Source organism: Dendrobium catenatum, unplaced genomic scaffold (assembly GCF_001605985.2).
Source record: "Dendrobium catenatum unplaced genomic scaffold, ASM160598v2 fragScaff_scaffold_1220, whole genome shotgun sequence".
NCBI lineage: Eukaryota > Viridiplantae > Streptophyta > Magnoliopsida > Asparagales > Orchidaceae > Dendrobium > Dendrobium catenatum.
In genome coordinates, this window is record NW_021319682.1 from 3,317,026 (window position 1) to 3,344,763 (window position 27,738).

A 27,738-nucleotide genomic window follows, 5' to 3' on the forward strand; every position below is an offset into this window, starting at 1 on the left:
AAAAACCAAGGCAAAGAGGGCAAGAGGTGTTCTCAATTAAAATATTTCTGTACCTCAAAGCATCAACAGTTTTAAGACCTCCATTTATAGCAATCCAGGTGCAAGAAGAGTATCTAATGGAATGTTTCTTGTGCCAAACTAATTGATACCAGTCCACATCCGAATCAGAAAATTGCTCATTGTAAAAATCTTTAAAAGTTGCATTCTCATTGTTATCCCATGTAATATGATAAGGGCAGTTAAGAGCAATGGGAATATCAAGAATAATATCTTTAATACTAGGACTCAGAGAAGGAGGAAGAGACCACGAGCCATCAGAAATCCAAGTTCCAAGGTTACAGCCAGAGCCAGACGACCGTATTGCCTATTCTACTCGAAGTTTTATTTGGCTCGGTCGACCGAATGAGAGAAATATTTCGTGGCAGTAAAAAAGCCCCGGTATGGAGGTGTATCGAAAAATTCGGTACTCGGTATACGGTACTCGTTACACCTCGGTACCGCAATTTTTTTGCCTGCGACCGAATGTTTCTCTGCATTCGGTTGGAGGACGTAATAATTGTTCCTTCTAGTCATCTACCACCGAGCCGAATGTGGTGCCGTTATATAATAATATTATGCGCCAAATAAGTAAAATAAAAAAAAAAAACGTATTTTAGACTATATCTATACTTACAATATATAAATGACACACTCTTGTTTAGTTTGGTTGGTTGGCGAGTACAGTTTGAAACCTCCCAATCTGTGCTCGATCCCTCTAGAGCGATAGCCTTCTTAGGGGCAAATTATTGCATCCGGTCACCAGACGCGGAAAATAGGTTTGGACATCCAATAAAAATTTGCCACGTAACTTGCGCTTTAGTTGTGCTTTGACTGTGATTTACATGCGCTTTTGACTGCTCTTAGACCTGCGCTTTACCTACTCATTTTGACGCGCTTAATTTAAAATAATATTTTATTAATATCCGGACCTATCTCCGCGTCCGGTGACCGGATGCAATAATTTGCCCATCTTAGGTGGGGACTAGGGGTGCAAACGAGTTGAGTCGAGCTTGAGGCAGGAGGTGTTCGAGCTCGACTCACGAGTCAAACACCAAGCTTGAGTCGAGCTCAAAAGTCGAGCTCGAACTCTACTCGGGTTACATAAACGAGCTCGTCGAGCTGCTCAAATTTGATATCCGGCCCACCCGGTTTCTTCATTTCTCGCCCGATTTCTGACAAGCCAGCCAGCAAAACCTCGGGGCGCTCATCCGCACATATCTTAGCCGTTAGTTGCTTGCTTTTTCCAATAGATAAACTAGAGATCTCTTGCTTCTTCCTATAGATAAAAGAAGATTTCTTGAGCCGGTCCAGTGTTGGGAAACTGTTCTATGCGAACTGTTTAGAAGAAAGTCGAATGGCAGGGGTACAACTTGAGCCCGCCTACTGTTGGGAACTGTTCTTGGGAATAGATTAAAATATTTAGGGAAATTTACATACATACCATTTTATAACATCCTATTTATATATCTAACACCTAAAACTTTAATATTACATCCATACCACCCTATATTATTTTAATATCAAATATACCACTTATATTTCTTTCCTACCACTCATATATTTCATTTCTACCACTCATATTTTGTATGAAAATGAACTATGGGTGGTATTTATGTAATATTAAAGTTTAGGGTATTAAATATGTAAATAGAATAGTATTAAGTGGTATGTATGTAAAACTCCCAAATATTTAATGCCCTTATTTTGGGAACTATTCTATGCATATTAAAAAAAAAAAACTGAACGCGGTTATTTTGTAAGATTTAAATATAATAAAAATAATAATTACTTAATTTTAAAAATTATTCGAGTCGGTTCGCGAGCTCACGAGCAGAGCCTCATCAAGCTCGAACTCGAGGTCGTTTACGAAATGAGCTCGAGCTCGACTCGTGAGCTCAATAAGCTCGACTTACGAGCTCATAAACGAGTCAAGCTCGAGCTAGCTCGCGAGCCGGCATGGCTCACTTACACCCCTAGTGGGGTCTAATCAAGTGCAATTTATGAGGTTTCTATGGTGGGTGTCTCTTCTATGTCAGTCGAGGATTAATCACGCCACTAGGTCAACTGAGTGGTCGATAGAAGAAATTCCTCCCATCTCACTTGAGCTTGAATCCCCTAACTGTCCAAAAAATATTAATTTTCTCACAAGAAACTTAAGTCATACACGTGTCCTTAAAAAAAAATATAAATCATAATTTGGCAAAAAACCCATTGATATTTTGCTCGGTTGGTGGGCGTGTTTGGTTGGGAACTCTCATTCCGAGTTCGATTTTCTCGAGCAGCCGTCGCTCCTTTTTTTTTTTTGGAAAATTTTGGGGCCTAAGCCCATCTATTAAAATAAGCAAATTACAGGTAATAAACTAAGACCAGCCCAAAAGAAACACAGGACTGGTGAGAAAAGAAAACAATTGCAATTGAAAAAAGAAAAACTATACCACCCGAGAAAACCAAAACAAAATTGTGGTATACAAAATTGCTCAGGACTCAGGTATAAGTTGTAGCATTAATCGATAGGGATAGGAACATCGGCATGGTCTGAAAGAAGCCTCTGGTTGCCAGTAATACCCTCCAAGGGGCAGTGCTACAGCAATCATCATTGTCCTGCAAAATTGTCTGAAATAGCAAAAACCCAGTCAACCTGGTTGCCAAAAAGGCCATCCAGGCGATCAGCCAGAAAGCAAAATAGGATGCAGAATTGTCGAACAGATCCAGCTCCTTCCAACCAAAACAAGCCAAATAAAGCAACCATATCAGTCTCAATGAGCCACCATCCTGAAAAACAAACCACCAAAAAGTCCCATTTAATCTAAAAGGTGTAAAAGATTGTGTATGTTCTTCCATTTCTCCAGCTTTTGCTAACGCCGCCTTTTTTATTTTTCTGACCACAGTGGTTTGGAATTCAATGATATTGCCAAAAATCATGTCATTACGAGCTCGCCATATGTAATAGATGGCAATGTTGATAAGAAGGGAATAGAAGTTCAGATTCTCAGTATTATCAGCAATATCTTCAATGAAATCATAAACCTGAAAAAGGTTAGGTCGAAGTAGCAGAGTTTGGGATTGAGAGATCAGAGAATTCAAAATCCCAAAAGAGAATTCACACTCAAAGAAGAGGTGAGTGTGAGAATCTCTAAAATCCCAGTAGAAGGAAAAATTCGGGTTAACATTGATGCCACGTTTTAGTAAATGATAATCAGTTTTTAACCCGTTTTTTACAGCCAACCCACCAAAAGCAGAGAAACGAATAGCATAATGCTTATGCTAGACAAAACGGTGCCAACTCACAACTGGGTAACTTTTAAAAAATTCTTTCTGAAACATTTTATTAGAGGCTTTCTCAGAATTGTACCACATGCAACTCAATCCAATATTTCATATAGGCACCATAGAAATATGGCTCACGAGATTAGGGGGCCGTCCCCCTTCAGTAGAAGCTCCAAAGCACGGGCTATGAGTACAATGATGTGGGTGGCCCGATAAATCAGCCCCAATTTCCGGACAGCCAAGCGTCCTCAGAGAAGTGGCAGAAAAATAAAAGTAAAAATAAAAATAAAAAAATAATCCGGCGGAAACAGTTCGCATTCCCCCGCTTCCTTATGAAACTCCCCTAATCCTTCTCTTCTCTAGTTTCTACAGCACTCGCGAGGAAGCTCTCGAATTTATTGTGTTTCGGGCGGTCGCCGGTGGCTTCTTCGTGAAGAAAAGTTTTGAAAGAGTCGCTATAGAAACTTCTTCGCCTTCTTCTACGGCGTTGTCCCGGCCAAATCAGGAGTCACGACGGGAGGTCGCCGGTTGCCTTGAAGCCTTGGCTCAGATTAGGAGTCACGACGGGAGCTCGACGGTCGGTTCGTGAAGAAGATTTTGCAATTTTAACTATTCGGTAGGATTTAAGTTAATTCTTGCTTAAATACTGCTACCAAGCAGCATTAATTCCTGCTCTGTTTTGATGAAGAAATAAGAAGAGGTAATATTTTCTCTGACCAAGGTATCAAGCTGTTGGTTTATGCTGGTGAATATGACTTCAGATGCAACTGGCTTGGTAAGTTCCTGCAATGAATCCTAATTAAATCATGATATTGGATGGTTTTTTTCTTAGGTATGTGTTGTTTATATGGTTGAATATCTGACAGTTGAAGCAATGACAAATGGGTAATGTGTACAGTCAGTTTAGAGAGTATAGTCAGTTTAGAGAGGAAGAGCATGCTCCTAAAAGATGGAATGCAGTTCACTTATTTTCCTTTTCAGGTTTTCTTTTCTCAAGAGACATATTGCCTATAATCTGTCTCTATGCTTATCCAATTTCACATAATTATGCAACTTGATCTACATCTTTTCTTTCCTGTTACTAATTTCCACGAGGCTACTTGTATGCAATATGAACACAACACTTGTAATAGGGTTGCTACTGCAATTTCATGCATTTAAAGAACATTAATAGCGTGTATATGGATGAAATTATCTTTTGTGTAAGTTTGCCTTGTCTCATCTTTGTCTTAAATGCATGGTCTTGCTTATGACATGGAATTGAGACGATCGTTGTTTGGGAGATCTCATCGAAGGCATATCAGAAGTCGCAATAGGAGTCGTCGTTCTCATAGACGTGATGAATATCTAAGAAGGCACCAGTATGATGTAGGATAGGCATTTAAGTAGGATGTGTTGTTCATCCTTAAAATTTTATTTGAGATGGGTGTGATATATGTTAATACAAAGAATAGTGTACAACCTAAGTGGAGCAACTAACAGAAAGGTGGAGCAGTATAAAGCTGCCAATTTGTTGCAAATCTATTTGAACCATTCAACATTAACATCTAGACTGCTGAACCATTTGTGTATATCCTCTACAATATGGTCAATGTTTGTCTTGAGGGAGGTTTTTGGAAGAAGAAGATCTCTTTAGTGTCAGAGGATCCGGCTACTCTGCCGCAGTGGGGAAGGTAAAAGTGATTCAAGGTTCTCTGCCTGTGAAAGGATTCGTGATTATCTGCCTTCACCAGGAGGGAGAAAAAGGATTCATGGTCCTCTGCAGTCTCCAGGAGGGAGAAAAAGGATTTCAAGTTCTCTGCCTTCACCAGAAGAGTGAAAAAGAGTAAGGTCCTCTGCCGCACCGAGTTGGTGGAAAAGATTTTGTAAAAGCTTCTCTGCCTTGCTGTAGCGGCTAATGGAGAGTCACTAAAGTTTTAGTGCAATAACTGGAACAGAGGTTTCCGGGAAGTGGACATAGGTCAGGTTGGACTGAACCACTATAAATTCTAATGTGTTTGTTCTTATTATTTTTTGAATTTTAATTTTCTGTGATTTACTATGTGGTTGACAAACTCTAATTTTTTTTATTGTGAAATTAATTCGCTTTCACCTGAAGTTATAAAAAGATTTTCTTTCTGTTAAAGAAATTTTTAAATTACCAATTCACCTCCCTTTTGGTTAGCATCAAGCTGATTCTTTGAGGTCACACAACCTCTTTGAACTTTCAACCAAGAATTTGATCTCGACTACACTGAAACATTCAATCCCATCACCAAGATTCATATTGTTAGAGTCCTTGTAGTTGCTCTTCATCAATTGGATGTCTCTAATGTATTCCTACACGGTGAACTATCTGATACCGTCTACATGTTGCAGCCACCGAACTTCCAAGATATGACTCACCCCACGTGTACAAGCTAAAGAAAGCCCTCTACGGCCTCAAACTGGCACCACGGCAGATGTTTGCCACTCTCTCCGATTACCTCCAAACATTGGGCTTTGCGTTCAGTGCATCAGATCCTTCCCTTCTCCTCTACAACAAAGATTTGACATCTCCATGTACTTCATAATCTATGTGGACGACATCCTACTCATCGATAACAATCCCACAGCCATTACGCATCTTTGAGAAAGTCTACACCGTAAGCTTAACATGCTTAACATGGGTCCTATCTCTCAATTTCTTGGCATTCAGGTAGTTCCCATAACATATAGTCTCCATCTAAATCAAAGCAGGTACGCATAATCTATTCTCTCAAAGGCAGGAATGCATAATTCAAATCTATATCCACCCCCACACTTGTCAAGCAGCTCCAGCACCACTTGGACTCCCCCTGACTTCTCTGGTAGGGTCTTTTTAATATCTTACGCTAACCCGCCCCGACATCTCATATGCTGTGAATAAATTGTGCCAACATATGCAAAATTCACTCAACATCAATTTCTAAGCTCTCAAATAGCTCCTCCACTACATCAAACACTACAGGAAAATCACTCATTTCCGACCTAAAATAATGAGACAAATTTTTCGATGAAATATTCAAAGATGGCTTTCAATTTTTGGTGGAATTTTAAAATTTAATTAAAATGATTAAATATTTAACGGATATATTAATTAAAATGAGAAATTATATTATGAATTTCATTAAAAATTTACGATTATAATAATAATAACTATTTATTAATTTTTCATTTTAAAATAATTAGTAATATAATTTTATTTATGTTTATTATTAATTATCTTATTTATTTTTATAATAAATTAATTTAGTATCATTTAATTATTGTTAGTATAATTAACACTATCTTGATTTGAGTAAATATTATAGTTTAAACTATAAAATTTGACATTAAAAACATATTGCATGTCTAGCAATTCGGTTGGTTGTTTGGGATTTTTCCAACCGACTTGGGTTTCGAATCACCTGGCAGCGCGGGAGTGGGCGCACACACGGCGCGGGGAGAGCGGTTTCGGGCGCACAGTGGTTGGCGGGTTCCGGTGTGCAATGGGTTGGCGGGTTCGGCGCACATGGGCGCGGGAGGGGCGCTAGCTAGCTTGCCGCGTTGCGGGTTACGCCGGGTGGGCTGGCTGGGCAGGCTCCCATGCGCGAGGTGGCGGGAGCGGGCGCGGGTGGCGAGCGGAGGCGGGGCGCGGTGGGTGGCGGGGCGGGGGCGACGGGGTTGGCGGGAGCAGGGTTTGCGTGGGCGGGCTATCGCAGGCGCGGAAGTTTTTATTATTATTATTTTTTAAAATTTTACCGGCAGTTTAATTCCATCGGAAAGCCGCCATGATTATTTTCTGCCGGAAAAAGCCGTCGGAATTTATTTTCCTACGTAGGTTTTACCGGCGGAATTTTTTCCGCCGGTAAATTCGAAAACCGTCGGAAATGGATGATCGATTTTTCTGTAGTGAAAGACACGGTGCACATCGATCTTCCTCTATTCAAGACCTCTCTCTCCCTTCGTTCCTATGATAATTTTAACTGGGCAGGCGACACCCATAATCGAAAATCAACCACTGGCTACCGCAACTTCCTAGGAAACTCAATAATCTCCTAGAGTGTGAAGAAACAAAACACCGTAGTGCAATCCTCTACCAAAGCTGAATATTGAGCGCTCGCCTCAGCTGCCTAAGAACTCATATGGCTGAGACATCTACTCCATGATTTCGATTGTATACCTCCCTCTCCAACTCTGTTATTCTACGATAAAACATCCGCCATTGCCTCGCTGCCTAAGAACTCATATGGTGCGTACCAGACACATTGAAGTTGTCTGCCACTTCATAAGTGACTGCATCAAAGCCAAAACTATTATGGTCCACCACATTTCAACTAAAGATCAACATACAGACTTATTCACTAAACAAGTATCCATTCCCAGATTTTAGTATCTTGCCAACAAACTGATTTCATCATCCGATGCTACAGCTTGAGGGGGCATGTTAATACAAAGAACAGTGTACAAACTAAGTGGAGCAGCTAATAAAAACGTGGAGCAGCATAAAGCTACCAATCTGTCACAAATCAATATGAACCATTCAGCCTTCACATCTGGACCGCTAAACCATATCTAAATACCCTCTACTATTATATATACTGTACTAGCACCTCTGTATATCGATTATGAAAAATGAATACATACTTTTATACACCTGCTTTTCTCTTCTATTACCCGATACATGTCTTCAATATAATAGTTGATTAAATTATCATATTTTACGAAATAAATTTAATAAATGAAAATTTTAAATTTTATTTATTTGTTAAGCTAGACATTGGCATGAAGTGGATGCCTTAGTTCTCCCATTATTCTAATGATTTTTTATTTTTTCAGTACATGAATGGTTTGATTTTGTTCACTGTGAAGCATTATTTTTTAATTATATTCCCATATTGAAGGTGGATATTTGGATGATAGCAAAGGCTCAAGCAAACCAGCTAATAATTAAACTAAGGTGTAAATCCTTAATAGACAATATTCATATGATTAGACATTCAAAATGTTAGCAAATGTTAAGACAAATATGTTTTTATGATTTTGTTTTAAAAAAGCATTGTTTTCTTTATTTAAAACAAAATGTTTAATCTGGCGACTATTATCATCGATACAAGGTTTGAAAAGTTTTAATATATATTACTCAAAGAAATTCTTATATCTTATCTTATAAACTATATTTAATTATAAACCCTTAAATTTTTAGTGATTGCAATAGAATGACCTCGTTTTAGTACATTCTCTTTGAGTGAACTCCTACAAGTTCTCTATACCATGGTCAAGAGTTTTACCCAGTAAGTTGTAGCTCTCTCTCTCTCTCCCTCTCTCGATATATCTATATCTATTGACATATATAGTTTCATATTTTTCTAGCTGTTTGATTTTTTGGCAAATTAGATGCAAGTTTGGAGAGATTGATTCATAAGGCATATCGTTTTATAACAAACTTAGTGATTACTTATTGCTTAAAGGTGCTAATTTTAGCAAATGAATAAATTAAATAAAATATAATGTATTTTAATTAGTAATTTATAAGAAATTTTCCTTTTATGTATGATTATTCACATTTAAAAATGATTAATCTTTTGCTTTTCCCCTACTTTCCTTTAAACCAAACATTGCACTCCTATGTTTGATTGCTTACATCTAAGTTAGTTATTCTTATCACTTTAGTAGGTAGCTACTATGCTTGAGAAGAAAAATTTTGAGCAGTTAAAAAATTTTGTCTGGTTGAGGTGTCTTTTTGTTCGGGAAATTATTGGGTTCGGACACCGAATGACGTCCGGAGCTCAATGAAATGCGCCACATCACCCCGTATTCGGTATTGAGCTCTGTATGAGTTCAGTACTTCACAGTACCGAGCAGTACCGAGTTCAATTTTACTCGTTACTGTGAAGTACCAAACGGTAAGCTGTGTCCGGTGTCCGAACCCAATAATTTAACCTTTTTTCTCTCCATCACAAATACTTTTCTGCACTTGTTTGAGAATTTTTTATGAAACTTTTAACAAGACTAGGTCGTCTTTTCTTTGGCTCGTCTTCTTGAGAATGTGTAGAGGAACATTCTTTGGTGCACCAAAAAAAAAAAAGTTTCGTTAAGAGAAGCATGATACTGTAGGTGGATATGTGTCTTTTGAATTAACCTTTTCAAATACAGACATCACAACCTTCAATTGATTGGATTATTGACATCCTATACCACTCTTAATGCTTGAAGCTACATCAGATTGACAACTTGTCGATTCAATTTTGTGAATATTTGTATTTGATCATATTCATGAAGCTTTGTTATAATTCTCTTGTTTAAATTACAATGGATAGTCAAGCACAAAGAGTGAAGAATAACAAAAGACGCAAAATAAGATCAACACACAAATGCATGAGAATTTCATAAATCTGAATCCAATTGATAACTACATCTTATTATTGTGGTCACAAATTTCATTATGATTCAACTGTAGAGAATTACATTCATGAGTCCTCTGATTCAAATATAGGGCGACGATGTCTCCTCTTTATAAAGAAAAACCTAATACAATTAGAAATATGATAAAAAATTTTAGAAGCTCTTAATGAAATAGCCTGCTACTAGATCTATGTAGTGTTTTTTTTTTTAGCTGGGAAAAAATTTAAGCTCTATAATTTACTTGTTTGACATTTTGTTTATTAAATTAGTAGCTATTCATCAGCTTTTGCACTTTTTAGTTAATTGCCATGTTATGTTATATTAATTCAATAAGGCCATTCTTCAGTAAGCAGGAACCCATATTAGGTAAGTAGAAATTTAGAAGCAAGAGTAGACAAAATAGCTGCAGTTTGGAGGGAGCTTGTAAAGGCTACATGTTTCCATTATAGGTGGCTGAGGAGCTTCAATATTGGATACAGCAGGTCAACCATGAGAGGAGATGAGTTAGTCTCAGGCCATATTTTATAATGTTATTGATTGTTTCGAAATAAATATTATGTAAATGGCATGCTTTGTATCTACAGATTTGCATAAGTGAAGCATGGAAGCTTTGCAGATATGATTGGATTTTTTTTTTTAACAAAAAACCAAATTTCATTCAAACCAAGGAAACTACAACGGCCCAAGATAAGACAAGCAATAAGTACAATGCTTGGAAAGAGAACTCCAAAAAAATAGGAGCAAAAATTGAAGGCCACCAAAAAAGAAAGAACAATGAAGCCATTCAGACTCGGGAAAGTAGATCCTGCACCCACCCAGCCGCCAAAGAAGGGCTATCCATTGGAATCAGCAAATCTCCCAAAGTAGCACCACACTAAACTTCATCATCCCACTATCATAAGATAACTACCAATTAGAATTGAAGCGCAAAGGTTGCCAGCAACCAAGATGACACTGGGTTAGTGCAGAAATGCGCCTCATCATAGTCCAAACAATCCATGCATCCCCAAAACTAAATCCAAGCCAGCCAAAAATCGATCCCACTTGTTGTATGTAACCAAATTTCTTGGGATCTAATTAACCACACTTTATCAGGATAAGTTTTTGTAATGTCCAGCTCAACCAACACCCGAGCCATAGAAGGGAGACAACCAACAGACGTAGCATTGTCAACCTTCAACGGCTTACCAAAAACCGATCCCAGGATGTGAAGGATATAGGGGGAAAAGAGCTGAGGGTGAAGATTTGAGAAAGAGATCCAAATGGGGATTATCGGAGACTCAACACCAACATCAAACAAAGGAGACCATTTAGTCAATTTCATATAGCAATTGTTAATAAGATATGATCTATGGCAGAAAATTCTACTGTAATCAAGATTGTTAATCAGCTTAATCAAAACATGTGACATATCTAGCAAAGTGATCGAAACATCGCCAATAAGCTTAAGGTTGAAGAAGAACCTACGAATATCATCGAGAGAAGGCTGCCTAGAAGGAAAAAACCAACTAACAAAAATTGAAAGAGAGCAGTCAGAGCAGTAATCTCCTCCTCTGAGATCCACGAAGAAGGTAGACCAGGAAAAGAAGAAGTTTTAAGGTTAGGAAAACTTGCATTTGAAGAACTGCCGGAAAGAGCATCTAGAAAGGAACGAGTTTTGAACGATCCATCCTAAAAGTCAAGATCGACCAAGGGTTTCCCAGCCATCCGGCGAAAAACTTGGCGAGGGCCGAAAACCAAACGAAACAAAACACAAAAAACAAAAAAGAAACAAGTAAAGGCAAAGGGAGCAGGACTTCCCTGAGGCCAGCCACGAAAAGGCGGCAACCGCCGCCGAGAGAACCCAACAGAACAGAGGGCCGAAAACCCTAAGCCAGGAGCGGAGGAGTGAACAAGGCGCCAAAAAAATGAGATTAGATATGATTGGATGCATGCATGAAGCTCTTATTGCTTGTATTATGGTTGTATCATTTTGTAATGACAATTTAGTTAAGCCATCAAACTACAGCTTTGTTATTTTTTATCTAATTCTTAAATAATAGAAATTAAGCTTTATATTTTTGTGCAACATATGATTTGATGTCATTCTACAATAACTTTAGAAGCCATAGATTCAGAATAAGCCAGCAATATATTCATTCTTCTAACAATAAAGACTTTCTTAAGCCATATATGAAATTCCTAAAAGCTTTGTTTTTTAGTGCAGTATATGTTTAGGCTTGATTACAATTATTATGCTAAATAATAATATTTTGTTTTAGTGTGATGCTACTATGGGAAAGAAGGTTGGCAAGAACCTTAATGTGAAGCCTGCAACATGCTCAATGTGAAGCCAAACGTGTAAGATTATTCTATATCAGGACTACATAGGTCAACTAAGGCTTCGTTTGGGACGGTTTTCTTCCTGCTTCTTAAAACATCTTTGTAGTACAAAAATTAAAATTTTTTTTATTAAAAAAATTGTTTTAAGAATCATTAAAAAAAGCCATATCAAACGAAGCCGAAGTATCTGTTAAGAATCTTTTTAAAATTTACGAAGAATAGGAGCTTCTTCAGCAGCTAGAATAATGTTAAGTTTTTTGTACCCATCTTGCTCTTGGAAGAAATCTTCAATGCTTGAAGCTTATAAGTTTGCTTTGTGTTACTATTCTAATCACTCATGTAAATTATCAATGAGCAATGTATATGAACACATATGTTGAATTAATCAATGTTGATTTATAATATGTATCTTAGTAGTATAGTTATATTTCACATTTAAGGCTTCTTTTTATAATTTTGTTAAGAGTAAAATTTTTCTTAAGTTTATTGATGTGAGATATTTTTTTTAAGTAATTAGAAATATTCTTTTGGTTTATATATTGTGTTTTGAACTTAGTATATTCACATGAGACTAAAATAATATTTGTAATGAAATTTGAAGTATTATTTTAAATGTCATTTGATTGATGTTATCACACTATTAATTCTATAACAAATAACTTTTGTTACAACCAAATTATAAAAAAATAATTAATATGTATAAAATTTTAATCTTTTTATTAAGATGATCAATATATTATTCAATTTTATTATTTATTAATAAATTTCTTAATTTTTATATAAATATAATAAATATAGTTTAATATATTTATACTATTCATATTTATTTTAAAATTTTTATTCTGATTTTATGTGCAATATATAATATATATATATTTCTAATTATTTAGATATATTTTTCATAAAGATAGTGATTTAAATATATTAAGTAGGTTATTGAGGTTTCATTTGGGGATCCTTTTTTTTCAATTCTTTTTAAAGTGATTTAAAAAAAAAAACAAATTAGTGCCATATTTATATATATAGCTGATCAATAGTTTTTCTTATTATTTACGGCTTTGTTTGTGGACAGCTTTCTTACCGCTTTTTTAAAGCAGTTTTAATACAATAAAATTTATATTTTACTAGAAATATGTTTTAAGAAGCAGTAAGAAAGCCACCCAAATAAAACCTAAATTTATTTTTAGAAAGTGACTAAAAAACATTAAAGTCAATTAGAACACATCAATTCAAAAATAACATCAAGTATTCAATTGTCATTATTTATTACATTATGTTATGATTTTTTTAACTAAAAATGACTTAAATATATGCTTTATAATTAATTTTTTATAATAATATTTTTGCTAAAAATTGTGCTATTTTTTTTAAGTTGCTAAGATAGTATGCTATAAATGCTATAGTTATCAAGTTGTTATTAGATAGAGATAGAAACATTCAAATCAATTTGGGCACATCAACTTATTCTTTTCATAATATCAAGTTGTGAAATTAAAATAAAATAAAAAAATAGGCAATTATATTATTTTATTGATTTGAAGTAAAATAATACAGTGTACAACCCAACGATAAGTGTTTGGTAATGACAATGGTCACAACAGCCTACAGAGATGTCAAGTGGCAATGACAAGTGACAATGATATTGTATTTAAAAATTGGTCAAATATAACGATTTCTAAATACAATAAAATTGTACGTACTGGACTGTGAATTCTAAAAAACTTTTTTCGTTCGAGATGACTTTTTATTATTCTTAAATATTTTTTTGTAAAATCCTTAATTGATATTATTATAAAAGCACTAAAATAGAACTTTTTTTTGTTTAAATTAATAAAAAAAAAAAAACTAAACATTTTATGTGGCTGTCCCATCTGTTTCCACAGCCTTCTACGACCTCATCGGTGACAGCTTTGTTATTGGAAACTTGATTGCTTTTGAACTTTTTAGGAGATAATCCTTCTCTACTCCAACTAATTTGTCCGGATATATTTTATGAATGAGAAAATATTTTATTTGAATGAAAATATTTTATATTTATTAAATCCCGTATTCCCGCACAGATATTATTAAAGAATGATTGATGTGATCTATTTAATGTTTGGACTGTTTTATTAATTAATTGTGATGAGGGGAAGGTACGATGCAATGGATTTCTTACTTCTATTTTGAATGAGGATTTGATTAGGATGGCACTCATTTTGAGTAGGGTTTCAATTTTGGGTTACAGGTCGGGTTCGGGTCCAATCTAAAACTGATCCGGCACTATTCGGTTCAACTCAAATCAGATTTATTTTTGCTAACATGTCAATTTTTTTGGACACCAAACCCGACCCCCTTTAGGTCCGGGTCAACTCGACACGACCCGAATAATCAAGATCGACAAAAAATTGCTAGTTTTTGAGTAAAAAAATGGAATCACTCTCCAATTTTCTGTTAAAAACGAGTCAATCTAGGGTTTCCGGGTCAAAAAAGGGTCAATCTTGGGTTTCTAGGTCAACCCAAACCAGACCCAATTTTTGAAACGGGTCGATTTATTGAAACCCGAACCCGACCGTTCGGGATCGGGGTTTACCCTAACCCGGAATTTTTTGGGAACTTGATTCGTGGTCGGGCTTTTCGTGATACAGCTAGGGGGTGCAAACGAAGTCGAGTCGAGCTCGAAGCCATGGGGTGTTCGAGTCGAAGCCTGACAATCAAAACCCGAGCTCAGCTCGAGCTCGAAACTTCGAGTCGAGCTCAAAATTCGGAGCTCGAACTCGTCGTCAAATCGAGCGGCTTTGAAGCTCAGCCTATCGAGGCTTTTCGTCGTTAAATATGCGCACGCGACCCGATCCCGTGCACGCGGCCGCTCGGGCATGGCGCAGCCCGCGTCCGCTCCCGCCTCCCGCGACGCAGCCCGCGTCATCCCGCGACAAAATCCCGCGCCCGCGCCCGATTCTTGCGCATTCGCCCGCTCCGGCTGGCGCAGCCCACGTCCGCTCCCGCCTCCGCCGGCTGGCGCTCGCGCCCGATCCCGCAATCGGACTCCCTCGCACCCGCTCCCGGCCTCCCGTAAGACACGACCCGAAGCTACATCGACGACGCCCAACGAGTCGATCAGCCCAGTGTCGATGCTCGAAGCTCGTTTAGCGCGAGCTCGAACTGTGTTCGAGCTCGACTCGCTTAGCATCGTATAAGCTCGCTCGTCGAGGCCCATTAACGAGTCGAGCCCGAGCCGGCTTGACTCGGTTGCACCCCTAGTGTCAGGTCAAAGATTGATAACCCTACATTTGAGTTGAATTTAGATCATTTTAGTTGCTTACACTATAGGAAAATATTGCTATTTTCGATGGATTTTTTTGGAGGAAAATCAATCGTCGCAAACATGGATGGAAATACCAGCAGATTTTATGACGGCTTCCTTAAAGTCATTTCCAACAGAACTTTCACCGGTTTTAAGTATGGTAGTGGTATTTCTGCCAGAAATCGTTGTCGGAAATCCAATGGTAAAGGCCCTGTTTCTACTGTTTCATCTCTTCTTCAGCTATTTCATGCAAAAAAGCTATTTCACTATATTCTCATGGGAAACAAACGCCACAACATGCTCCTCCATCTCCAACATTTTCATTAACACTCCATTCACATTGTGATTCCTCCACCTCGATCGAGATTATTGTCGTTCGCCATTCCCCCATTTGCTCGCATTGCGATTATAGTAGTCCATATTTTGACCCAAGAAAATAAATTTTTAAAGAGTCATTAGTTAATTTTGAAAATCGTCGTAGTCATAAGATAGAGATTAGTGTGTTTTAATTGCACTAAATTTTTCCGTAATTTTTAGTATTAGCGAAAATCCTTAAGAAATTGACACATGTCTCTACAAGTGAAAATTTTAGAACCATAAGGTGTAAGTTTTGCAAACCGATTTTACAAAAAAAAATTAAATAAAATGTGTTATTTTATTGATATTTTTCTATAATTTTTAATGCTAATTTTTTTTTAAATAAATTTTATAATGCAAAAATTGACTAAATTAAATAATTTTATTATTATATGTGTGAAAAGCAATGGGAGCGAAGTTGAACTTAGAGAGAGAAACTGTAAAAAATCATATTTATAGATTTGGGTCAAGATGAATAAGTATGCTGGCTTCGTTTGGGATGGCTATTTTAGTGCTTTATAAAACTATTTTTTAGTATCAAAATCTCCTGAAAGCAAAGAAAAAATATTGGTCTAAAGTTGTCCCAAACAAAACCTAACTAGAGGGAGAAAGAAAATGTTATGGAGTTAGAAGCTCTAAAATTTCTGTAAAATAAGTTTGAATGTAGAAAATTACATAAAATGAACTCACCCATTCATAATTGACCGATCTTATTAACATTCCCTTTTCCCATTTTTTTTCATGAATTTGATAGAGAATCCACTACTGTTAAGTTGCACATTTGCACCCACCAACATCAGGAGAATCAACAGTGGGTAGACAAGTGAGCAAGAAGGTGAGGAGGGCCTTTGTGAGTCTCTAAGTTTTGAATATTAATAGAAATATTTTTAGTGACACATATATAATGATTATTCTGATGTATCTTTTCTAAAAGGAGTATATGCAGCTTTGAGAGAGCCTAACTGCAGTTAGTGAGGGATTATTTGTGGGATCAACATATTATTTTGACTACCGCATATGGTCATAGATAGTAAAAGGAATGTAGAATGGGAGAGTTTATGAATTAGGCTCATAGGCCAAAGCATTCATAGGACAATCCTCTGGTTCTTCAAGCTTCTTAACTGGCAGTTAAGAGGGGTCGGTTAGCCAATAGGTGGCAGCCTTGACAGCTGAGCTAGAGTAAGTTCAAAAATCATAAGCTGGCATGGAAATGTAGTAAAGTTAGATACTAGAGGAGTTTTAGGGAATCAGGGAGCAATTCAGTAAAAAATAGCATGCATCACTAGATAAGAGTGAGGATACATATTCAGAGTAGAGTGTATGTGGTTGTAAATATTTTATTTTTTTTAATGTTTAAGAATTGTAAGATTATTATAGAACTATTTGGTACTTTTAGAACTATTGTAGTGTTTGAGAACAGTTTGAGGATAATGTAATTAATATTTGATTAATATTTCTATGACAATGTTGAAATATTAGGCTAATTGAAATTTTTTAAGTATTTTCTACTAGTTTTAAGTAATATTGCAGAATAATTGACAGGAGATGATTTTTTTTCCTTTGGTATATGTTTATGGTGAATTTTCAATAGATTTTTTGTCAAAAGATGGATACAATGATATAACAAAACATATTGAAATTGATAGACATTTTGTAGAACAAAATTTAGTTTAAGAGACTATTTAAGTATAGCACAATCCAACAAAACTTCGGACCGCCGATATCCTAGCCAAAGGCCTTAATCAATCAAAATATAAAACTAAACTTCCAAGCCATAAATGATCCTTATATATTCACAAATTGAGAGAGGGCCCGGAAATTCTTGAAAGAAAGCTCCAATGTGCTTTGATTAAGGCTCCATTTCGGACGACTTTTTTATTGTTTTTTAAAACATAGTTTTAGTTAAAAAATTAAAATTTTTGTATTAAAAATTTGTTTTAAAAAGCAATAAAAAGTCACCCCAAACGAAGCCTAAATCAAATACTTAATGATCATTCACCTCAGCCATCTATCATTGTCAGCTCTTTTTTATTCAACTACCAATATAAAAATAAGAAAAAATTTAAGCCAACTTCCACAATATCACATATCATATCAGAATTATGATATCAACATCGATGCTCATGAGTTAAACATCAATAGTACAATAAAAAATAATATAAACTTTGTAAAAGACCCTTAATCAAATTCCTAAAATAATCCGTGATTAAATCTAAGTAATGTGGTTTCTTCTTAGAATAAAATAATTAGGCTTCACAACACAACACCTCCTAATCTCTCTCTCTCTCTCTCTCTTCCTCTCTTTGTCTCTCTCTCTTCCTCTCTCTGACAATTGGAAAATGAAAGTAAGAGTTTGGATAGTGCAGTTCACGTGTGATAAATTTTGGATTATAGCTGAATTTCTATGTTACTATATGCTTTGAGAAGTAGAACAACTAGAAATTGATCTTCTACTTAGCTCTGTTTCTCTGTGTTGGGTTTGCAGATCTTGAATTGGGTTCAAAAAAGGCTTAATGGAAAGCTTGAGAAGAAGAGATTCGAAGAGGGCGACTTCTCTTCTCTCTGTAAGTGTTTTTCCTAACTGAATTTCATGGAAAGATTCATGAGAGATTTCATTTAGTCTAATGTTTTCTTTCATATTTTTCATGACAATTCAGTTGCAGCATTTTTTTTTTCTTCATTTTCCTTTCTTAACACCATTTTGTGTTTGTGGGGAGAGATAATTAGTGCGAAGGGAATCTGCAGGATTTGATTAAGAACATCAATTCTGCATTTTTTTTCTTTTTTTTTTTGTGTTTGGTGGCTGATGATTTTGATTTGAACATTGATGCTTTCCTTTTTTGGATAAAAAAAAGAAAAATCTGACAGATTTTTCTTATTTTGTTGAAACAAATTATCTGTATTTGTCTTGTCAAATTAGTTTAAAGAATTTTGAGTATTAATGCAAAATTAAGGTTTCGTTTGGGGTAGCTTTCTTACTGCTTCTTAAAACAACTTTCTAGACTCGTTTGGGACGGTTTTCTTACTGCTTCTTAAAGCTAGAAAGTTGTTTTAAGAAACATTAAGAAAGCCGCCCCAAACGAGGCCTAAGACTTCACTTGGGATAGCTTTCTTACTGTTTCTTAAATCATTTTTTTAGTACAAAAATTTTGTAACTGAAATTTTTTATACTAAAAAGCTTCGTAACGAAGCCTAAGACTTAAAATAAGAGTGGTCAAATAATTTCTACTGGAATTTCAGAACAAAGTTTTTATTATTTATATAACTGTTAGATAATTTATGACATAATTATTAGAGTTTTATGTTAGAACTATATGAAAGTTGCATGAAAATAAAAATATTCTGAAAACATTTTACACAAATTCAAAAAGTGATTAAAAAACTGCACTAAGTTCTTGAAGATCACAATATCGGGAAAAGCAAGGAGATATAATAAAGGAGCTCTTTAAGCTTCTGAAAGCTTCTAAAGTACAGTCACAAACGTGTTTTGAATAGCTCTGCTTTGAAGCATACAAGTTGGGAGTTTTATAACGCAATTATTTGTGATAATCAATTAAGGCAATAATAATAGAGGGTGGGCCTAGATTCTTGAACAGTAATTATCTTTATTGTAGATCAATTTTCCTTGTTAATTTTTTTTAATAATGTGGTTTTTTATACTTAGATGTATTAAAATGAGATTGAACAAATCTTCGTAAGATACTGAATCGAGTTCAACAAGTCATTGATTTTGAATCAGTTTAAGCCTTCATTTAGGGCGGCTTTCTTGTTGCTTTTTAAAACAACATTTTAGCCCAAAAAATTTAATTTTTATACTAAAAAGTTGTTTTAAGAAGCAGGAAGAAAGCCATCCCAAACAAGGCATAAGGTTTCGTTTGGGACCACTTTCTTACTGCTTCACAAAGCAGCTTTCTAGTACATAAATTAAATTTTTATATTAGAAAGTTGCTTTAAGAAGCAGAAAGAAAGCCATCCCAAACAAAGCCTAAGTTACCAACAAATTGTAACTTGCCAAACCTTCAAGGTCTCATTGGAGACGACTTTCTTACTGCTTTATAAAGCAGCTTTTTAGGGGCAAAAAACTATCCCAAACAAAGACTAAGTTGCCCAAAACAAATATTTGCCTAGAGTTATATCTCACCAAGTTGACCACCAGGTACATGAATTCAACTCGGCCCTTAGTTCCAATGTATAAAACTCATCTAAGGGGCTTACGAAGTCGGCAACTCATAAAAGTATTCACTTGTAGAACATAATTACTTGATGATTAAATGTGCTTGGGAATAGAATTCATCAAAGATATTCACTAAAACAACAACAACAACAACGTTAAGCCTTTGCCCCAATACGTGGGATCGGCTACATTAATCTTTTTTTCTATTTAAAGGATTCATGTCACGATTATTCGACAAATTTTACGCCGGCTAACGACTGCCTAACACAACCCTACACTTTTCTCATCAAGAACTTGAGACCTAATAACGGCAATGTTATCAAAGATATTCACTCTCAATCTAAAATTCAACCGCTTAGTCGTCAACTAACTCACTTACCAAATAACTATTTACACTGAGTTTATTTATATACTTTCACTATTTTCTAATAGAGTCCATCATCCATTACTACTTTTGTAAAATGGTGGGTCACCAATGTAATTAAGTCCAAACTTTGCCTCTTTGAAAGCTGAAAGTCTATCTAAGGCTTCGTTTGGGACGACTTTTTTGCTGCTTCTTAAATAACTTTCTAGTACAAAAATTTTAATGTTTATATTAAAAAATTATTTTAAGAAGCAGTAAGAAAGTCATCCCAAACAAGACCTAAGATTCACTTTTCCCTTATTTTACATAGTCTATCCTTTTTAGTGAGCTAAAGGAAAATTTTCCTATTTTAATTTATTTACAGATCCTCCAGAACCAGAGGCTCACAATGATGAATACATTGACTGGTCACACGGATTGCTTGCGATAGGTACGTTAAGAAGCTCTTTTCTGAGAGAGGAAGAACAAATCCATTCTCATCCCACACAAAGCTCGCATTCAACAAATGACATATCAGACTTCACAATTGATGAAGTGATGAAACTACAGAAAGAACTTACCAAACTTCTTAAAAGCAAATCGAAATCCTGCAATAATGGCTCAGAAACAAGCAAGGAGAAGGCCAATCTTCCTCTAATTAAGCTCTTAAACTGTCCATCAAATCTTCACCAGCTTGAAGAAATAGAGGAAGGAGGAGATAATGGCGATCTCTCGCCTAATAGCATGATCATTCTAAGGAAAGCTCGAGACTTGTTAGCACAAAACCGCAGCACAATCAAGCAGAAATCTATCTGTTTTCTTCTGAAGAAAATATTTGTTTGTAAGAGTGGATTTGCTCCAGCGACAAGCTTAAGAGATCCCATCATTGTTTCCAGCATGGAGAAGGTAGCTGGATTGATTGGAAAAGATGATAGATTATTTTCTATTTGAATAATTGATGTTTTTTCTCTGGTTTTTTTGCATTTCTTTGCAGCTACTGAGAATTATAGTCTACAAGAAAATATTTCCACAGAGTTCTGCAGCAGTGGCAGTGAAGAAATACTTGGAAAATAAACTGAGTGAGGAGGTAGATGGCAAGGAGAAGAGTGAAGAGAAGGAAGGAAGAAGATTTAAATGGGATAAAACTGACTCAGACTGTAAGTTTTGGATTTTTTTTTTCACATTAGGAATTTTAATTCAATATCAGTATAGTGACTAATTATTATTTTCTGTTCATCTTTCTTGCAGTTATTGTATTAGAGATTTAAAGTTCGTCTGGGGAAGTTTTTTTTATTTTTTTTTTTTATTTCAGAGAATTATCATATTTTGTTGAGCAACAATTTTTTTCTTTTATTTGTGATGTAACTGAGTTTTTAATAATCAGATTTATTTGAGTGTGATAGTCATATGAAAATTGATATTTAATTTTTAACAAAAATAATTCTTTATAATAATTAATTTTTTATCATTATAATTATATAATTATATTTATAGACAGTTGAACGGGAAATCTCAAATGTATCTTAATGTTTACATCAAAGATCTGCCTAAATAAGTGTCAAAAAAAAATTTTTTTTTTTATTTTCGTAATCTCAATTGAATAAATTAGGGGTGTGAACTACTCTGAGTCAAGCCGAATTTGAATCACCTTCGACTTGAGCTTGATTAAGTGATTGAGTTTAAGTTCATGTTTAAACTTAATTCTACAATTTAAGTCAGCTCACGAATCAGCACATTTACTATAAAATAAAGAAAATAATTCTAATTCAAGCAATTATTATAAAAACATAATAAAAAGAATAAAAATATAATGAAAAATGATAAGAATTCACTTAAAATAAAGAAAAGAAATATAATTTTTAAATATTTTTAATTAAATTTATAACAAACCTATTAAATATTTGAATAGCTTGAGTGTATTTTATACTAGATTTTTTAAATGAGCTATCGCACGAGTTGACTAGTCAAGTCAGCATAAACTAAAACTTAGACTTCTTAGTTCATCGAACTCAACTCACAAGTCTTTGTCGAGTTAACTCTAAACTAACTCACTTTGACTCAATTACACCCCTAGAATAAATATGCTTTCATGTCAGTATCATCTCGCCTCTTCTCATCAAGAATTATATATATATCAAGAATCAAACATGGTAATCATGCTCAAGTAAAATTGCAGTTGAACAATCAAGAATCATGTAACAGTACAAACTCTTAACTTTCGAGATATTGTCAGCTTTGGCGTAAGAGCCTTACGGTTTTGTCATATTGCTGTAACTTTCCAGTAGTTCACCCATCCCAGAATTGTTCCAGGATGAGTACGCTTAACTGCAGAGTTTCGTAATAAAACTCCAACCATTACACCAAAAGACGTCTCGATGTATAAGAGTTTAATTTCTTTTACTTGAGGGGTTTCACAAATCAAGCTTGATAATTATCACTTACTTCGACTGATCAACAAACTTAATTTTTCATTATTGTCCTCAAATCATTCAGTTAGCATGGTACTACCCCAATTGTACCAACTTCATTTTAAAAATTGAAGCAATCATAGAAATCTCAAATCTCAACTGCAAAGCATAGAATTACAGATAATATGATTAAAAAAAGACAATGGCCTGTACAACATAGGAGAAAAATATCATCATCAAAATCATAAATGGAACCATTGAATATGAGAAAAAGTAGACCATAAGTGCTGTGCTTATCTAATCAATGGCAATGGCATGTCACATGATTAAATGATATTCTCACCTACTTTTTGAAGACCCAATACTGCAGAAATAAGTTAAAATCAATCAACAGCTAGGAATACATACATCACAAATAGGAAGACTTACAGCTACTGCTAGTCGAAAACATAACACAGAAAACATCAGACCATTTATAATTTTACATCGACCGCAGAAACCAACTATTTATATAACTTACAAGTAAAGAGAGATTCTTGAAATGAGTTGGAGCCCTTTCTATCTCTTGTATTACAATTTTACAAACATACCCTCTCATGCCCAAGGGATGAATTATTATGTGCGAATGTCGAACGCCGTCAAGAGCCCAATGAAAATGCGCCACGTCACCCCTACTTGGTTCCGCAGCTCGGTGATGAGCTTGGTATTGCTCAGTACTGACTGACGTGATTGCACCTTATTGACCTCTGGATGGTAAGCTGTGCCCGGTGTCCGCATAGAATAATCTCTCCATGCTAGGACCATCTTCATCATCCTCCTCCGCATCTGTCTCATTATGATGTTCTTCTCTTTCGTTCTCCTTGTCCTCAACAACATTTTTATTCCCATCACCATTTTCTATCTTACTTTCCTTCTCTTCCTTCTCCTCAACACCATCAGTAACATCTCCTAATTGTAATTCTTGTTTAAAATCTCTAGGAAGAGATTCATGTCCATCCTCAACATTCACAATATCGTCATCATCATCTTTTATCTTGTTTCCATTCATGTTCCCATATAATCCTCGAAAGACTCCTCATCCTCATCGCTTGAGATGAAGATGATCTCCAAAGCATCATCTTTTTCTTTGATTTTGTTGTACACTTCAATGAGATGGAGAAGAAAGGCACGACAAGGGGGGCACCAATGCGCAGAGAAGTAAAAGACGATGTTCTTTCCCACTAGATCCGAAACTGATACCTGAAGAATCACAGAAATGTGTGAATGCTTCACATGATTGAATGAATAGGAGATCCAGAAATATGAGTTGCTTATTCATTATCTGAAGCACATTCATCCATGAAAATTTTCAATAAATGAGTTAAGAAAAGACGAAATAAATGGAGCTCTAAATTTCATATAATTTCAAATGAGAAAGCCTGTTCCATAATTTTGTAAGAAGGTTTTCAATACCATATAACAATTTCTTCCTGAAATGCATTTCAGGATATGCTCAAAACAAATAAGTGTTTTATATACAAAATTTCAATACATTAGTATACATGTCATATCAAATAAGTGTTTTATATTTGTTATATGCATGTTATACAGTGTCAAGGCAAGTATATCATTTATTATATTTTTGTAAATGAAATATATCATGTATATCATATAGTTTGTATGTATCGTATGCCTTTTTATCAGTCCTATCAATCTTATCATTCATATCATGGGTTTAAATCAATCATGTCTTGTATTATGTGCATATCATATTATGTCATATCACTTATGCAATTTATCATGTATGCTCATGACATCATATACACATGCAAGTAAGATCAGATATAACTACTTATTATATTTTTCCTATATCCATTTATGTAAGCCTACCCTATATGAATCAATCTTCATCATATTAGTCATGTTATCAGGAATTAGTCTCAAATAATATATTACAAGTCGGGTGGCTTTCATATAAAAAGTAATCATTTTTTGCTCATTAGTATATCACATCATATCAATCAATTTATTTTTGTCTCCTTTTTCATATCATTTAGAATTATATCACAAGTCTTATTTAAAGGAAAGCTCATCTAACCATCCTCATATACAAGAAATTATTATGTGCAAAGTTCATACAAGAGAATCATCTGGATTTACTGAGTATTTGCAAATATTCAGCAAATTCTCATCAAATATTCAGTTGTGAGTATTTATCGAGTATTTGCTGAGTATACTCATGGATTATGTGAGTATATTCTAAGTATTTTATCATTTATTGAGTATTTATTGAATATTTATCGAGTATTTAAAAATACACAGCAAATATTCAGCAAATCCGAATGGTTCTCTTGTCCGGACTCCACATGTAATAATTTCTCCTTCCATACAGGGTAACATGTCTCTAGCCAACCTAAATCAGCGAATCATTTCAAGTTAGCCTTTCTTGATTTTATACACATTTCATATCATATAAAATATAACAATGCATATCATATATGCTCAATGCAACTATTATTATACTCATCGACATGTTTGTAGTATGTCAAAAATGTATGTTTAACTAAATAAATAATAAATGTATGCAGATCATGTATTTCATATCCAAAAGCAATGTATTGACTCATGATCATTTTATATTCAATATTTTCCAACTCATTTTAATTATTATAACACATAAAGGAAATCACATGGTGAAACGTTAATATATACTAGTCAAAATGCTCATTATGATGATATCTATTACATATAAAAATTATATGGTGAAAAATTACTAAAATGAATGATATTATATTTTAATCAACTTTAAGAGAAGAAAAATAGACAAAATGCAAAATAATTGAAAACAGAGGTAAGGTTAAGGTTACCTACTACGATCAGAATATTTTCCTCAATTGAAAAGATATAAAATATACGCCCGAACCTTGCTTTCTCTCCCCTCTTGCCTCCTCTATCTTCTCTTCTCTCCTCTCTCTCCTGGTCAAGCATGAAAGAAATTTGGAGGGGGTGGTTTGAGTGATGGGTTTAGATATTTTCTTAAAAAAATAAACTTATAGACCTAGCAATGCAGTGTCTAGAACCATGGTGCTACTGTGCTCAATTATTTTCCTAAAAATCTGAGAGCTCAAAGCCAGGGAACCACCCATCCCAGAGCCGCAATGCTCCCACAAAACATTTTTTGGAATTTTAGATAAATAAAATTTAGGGTTATTACAGATATAATCACCTCTATGGCCAAGAAAATGAGTAATTATGCTTTAGCACCACAAACATAAGTGAAGTTATTAGAAACAAAACCATCATTGGCATTTGGATCAACAACTAACTTTATTAGTTCAAGTTGAACATCTTGAAGACGAGAGAACAACATTATCATTGTAGTGTCTTTCAACTATCTTTTTTGTCAAGATGTAATGCCTCAGGATCTAAATTAAAAAGAATTATATATTTTTCTTCTTAATCAACAATTATAGCTTACTAATCTCATTTCAAATAATATAAACAGTAGAAAATATAAACATTACTATTCTTGGAATATTTATGCAATGATCCAAAATCCAAAATAGCATATACAATGGTCATGATATTCAAATAACTCATTACTAAAATAAATATATCATGACTACAACAATGCAAAACTAACAAAAACAGATAGGAAACTTAATTATGTTGCCCAGATCAATCTCACTCCACAAATCACTAATTATTCTTACCTGAAAATATATAAAAATTATATAATGAGTATAAAAATCCAACAAGTCAATAATAGTCACAACTTAAATTAATGAACAAAATAAAAAAATACACAATAAATCATATTCATAAAAAATACTGATTATGTATATCAAATAAATCAATCATATATCATGTCATGAGTATTACACTGTGTATCATATCAGTACAAGATCAATCTTATTTCTATTATAATTCTATCGATCATTCAAGCTCATTGATCAATCACATCAATCAATCAATCTCATTATATTATATCTTGTACCTTGCATATCTTGTATATTATGTATTTTGTGTCTTATATATCGTGCATATTGTATATTATATTTTTGTATATCATTTGTCTCATATCATGTATCTTGTATCTTATATATCATGTATATTGTATCATGTATCTATCAATCATGGGGCTAACCCAATAGGAATTGATCTCATTGATCGTCAATCATCAATCTCATTAATCGTTAATCTTATATTTCATCAACATTATATATCATCAATTTCATCACTCATAAGTCATCAGTCTCGTTTATCATCGATCTTATCTATCATATATCTCATTATCACATGTCTTATCCATCATATATCTTATCTATTATTTATCTTATTTATCATTTGTCTTATTTAACATCACTCATAAGTCATCAGTCTCGTTTATCATCGATCTTATCTATCATATATCTCATTATCACATGTCTTATCCATCATATATCTTATCTATTATTTATCTTATTTATCATTTGTCTTATTTAACACTGCCGTTGCCAGGTCCCAAGTCCTGGATGAGAAAAGTGGAGGGTTGCGTTAGGTAGTCGACAGCCAGCGTAAAACTTATCGAACAATAATGACATTAATCCCTTAAGAAATTGTGTTAATGCTAGGGCGTCCCCTGGAAGCGACGCGCTGTATGGCCTGAATACAGTGACAAGTGTGCAAGGGCCGCTGCACCGGCGCCCGGGTGCAGTGTTAAATAGGCAAGGGTTCCCACATCAAGGACGAATATGGGCAAAGAAGCTAGTCCATGAAACTAAAATTAGGATATGAATTAATGAAATTAATAGATATTATGATTCACAGGAAGATAAATATTTTGTGCATTCAGGAAACTAAATGGGTTGGAGAGAAGGCTAAGGAAATTGATAGTTTAGGATTTAAACTTTGGTATTCGGGTAAGAGTCGTACTAGAAATGGTGTAGGTGTTATTATAGATAAGAGTTTAAAGGATAATGTTATAAAAATTAATAGGATTGGAGATAGAATTATAGCTTTAAAGATTGTTGTTGATGATAAGATTGTTAATATTATAAGTGCTTATGCTCCTCAAGTAGGTTTGGATATGAGTTCTAAATTAAATTTTTGGAATGACTTAGAAGAATTAATACAAAATATACCTCTTGAAGAAAGAGTTTTTATTGGAGGAGATTTAAATGGACATGTTGGTAGAGAGGTA

General features: G+C 34.5%; 1 protein-coding gene and 1 long non-coding RNA gene across 3 annotated transcripts; both read left to right on the forward strand.

Annotated features, from left to right (window-relative positions):
• Positions 1-3,548: 3,548 nt before the first annotated feature.
• LOC110104387 lies at positions 3,549-12,416 on the forward strand. Of its 2 annotated transcripts, XR_003702275.1 has the most exons (4): positions 3,549-3,922; positions 4,028-4,081; positions 4,173-4,287; positions 11,952-12,416. It is a non-coding gene; the product is annotated as an uncharacterized LOC110104387 (long non-coding RNA). The 2 variants fall into 2 exon arrangements; XR_003702274.1 differs by lacking the exon at positions 11,952-12,416 and having other exon boundaries at positions 3,550-3,922; positions 4,173-4,527.
• A 2,960-nt stretch (positions 12,417-15,376) lies between these two features.
• On the forward strand, positions 15,377-21,548 carry LOC110104366. The gene is made up of 5 exons (XM_020833437.2): positions 15,377-15,517; positions 18,138-18,216; positions 20,555-21,075; positions 21,164-21,326; positions 21,418-21,548. Exons 1-5 carry the CDS (start codon positions 15,377-15,379, stop codon positions 21,435-21,437), a joined length of 924 nt encoding a protein of 307 aa, XP_020689096.1. The 3' UTR covers positions 21,438-21,548.
• The last annotated feature ends 6,190 nt before the right edge of the window (positions 21,549-27,738 follow it).

Excerpts from the sequence above, each read along its gene's own strand:
- LOC110104366 (XM_020833437.2), top strand. The coding sequence starts at position 15,377 with ATGGATGGAAATACCAGCAGATTTTATGACGGCTTCCTTAAAGTCATT. Across the intron at positions 15,518-18,137 it reads GTAAAGGCCCTGTTTCTACT|ATCTTGAATTGGGTTCAAAA; the intron begins GTTTCATCTCTT and ends TTGGGTTTGCAG. Across the intron at positions 21,076-21,163 it reads TTGTTTCCAGCATGGAGAAG|CTACTGAGAATTATAGTCTA; the intron begins GTAGCTGGATTG and ends ATTTCTTTGCAG.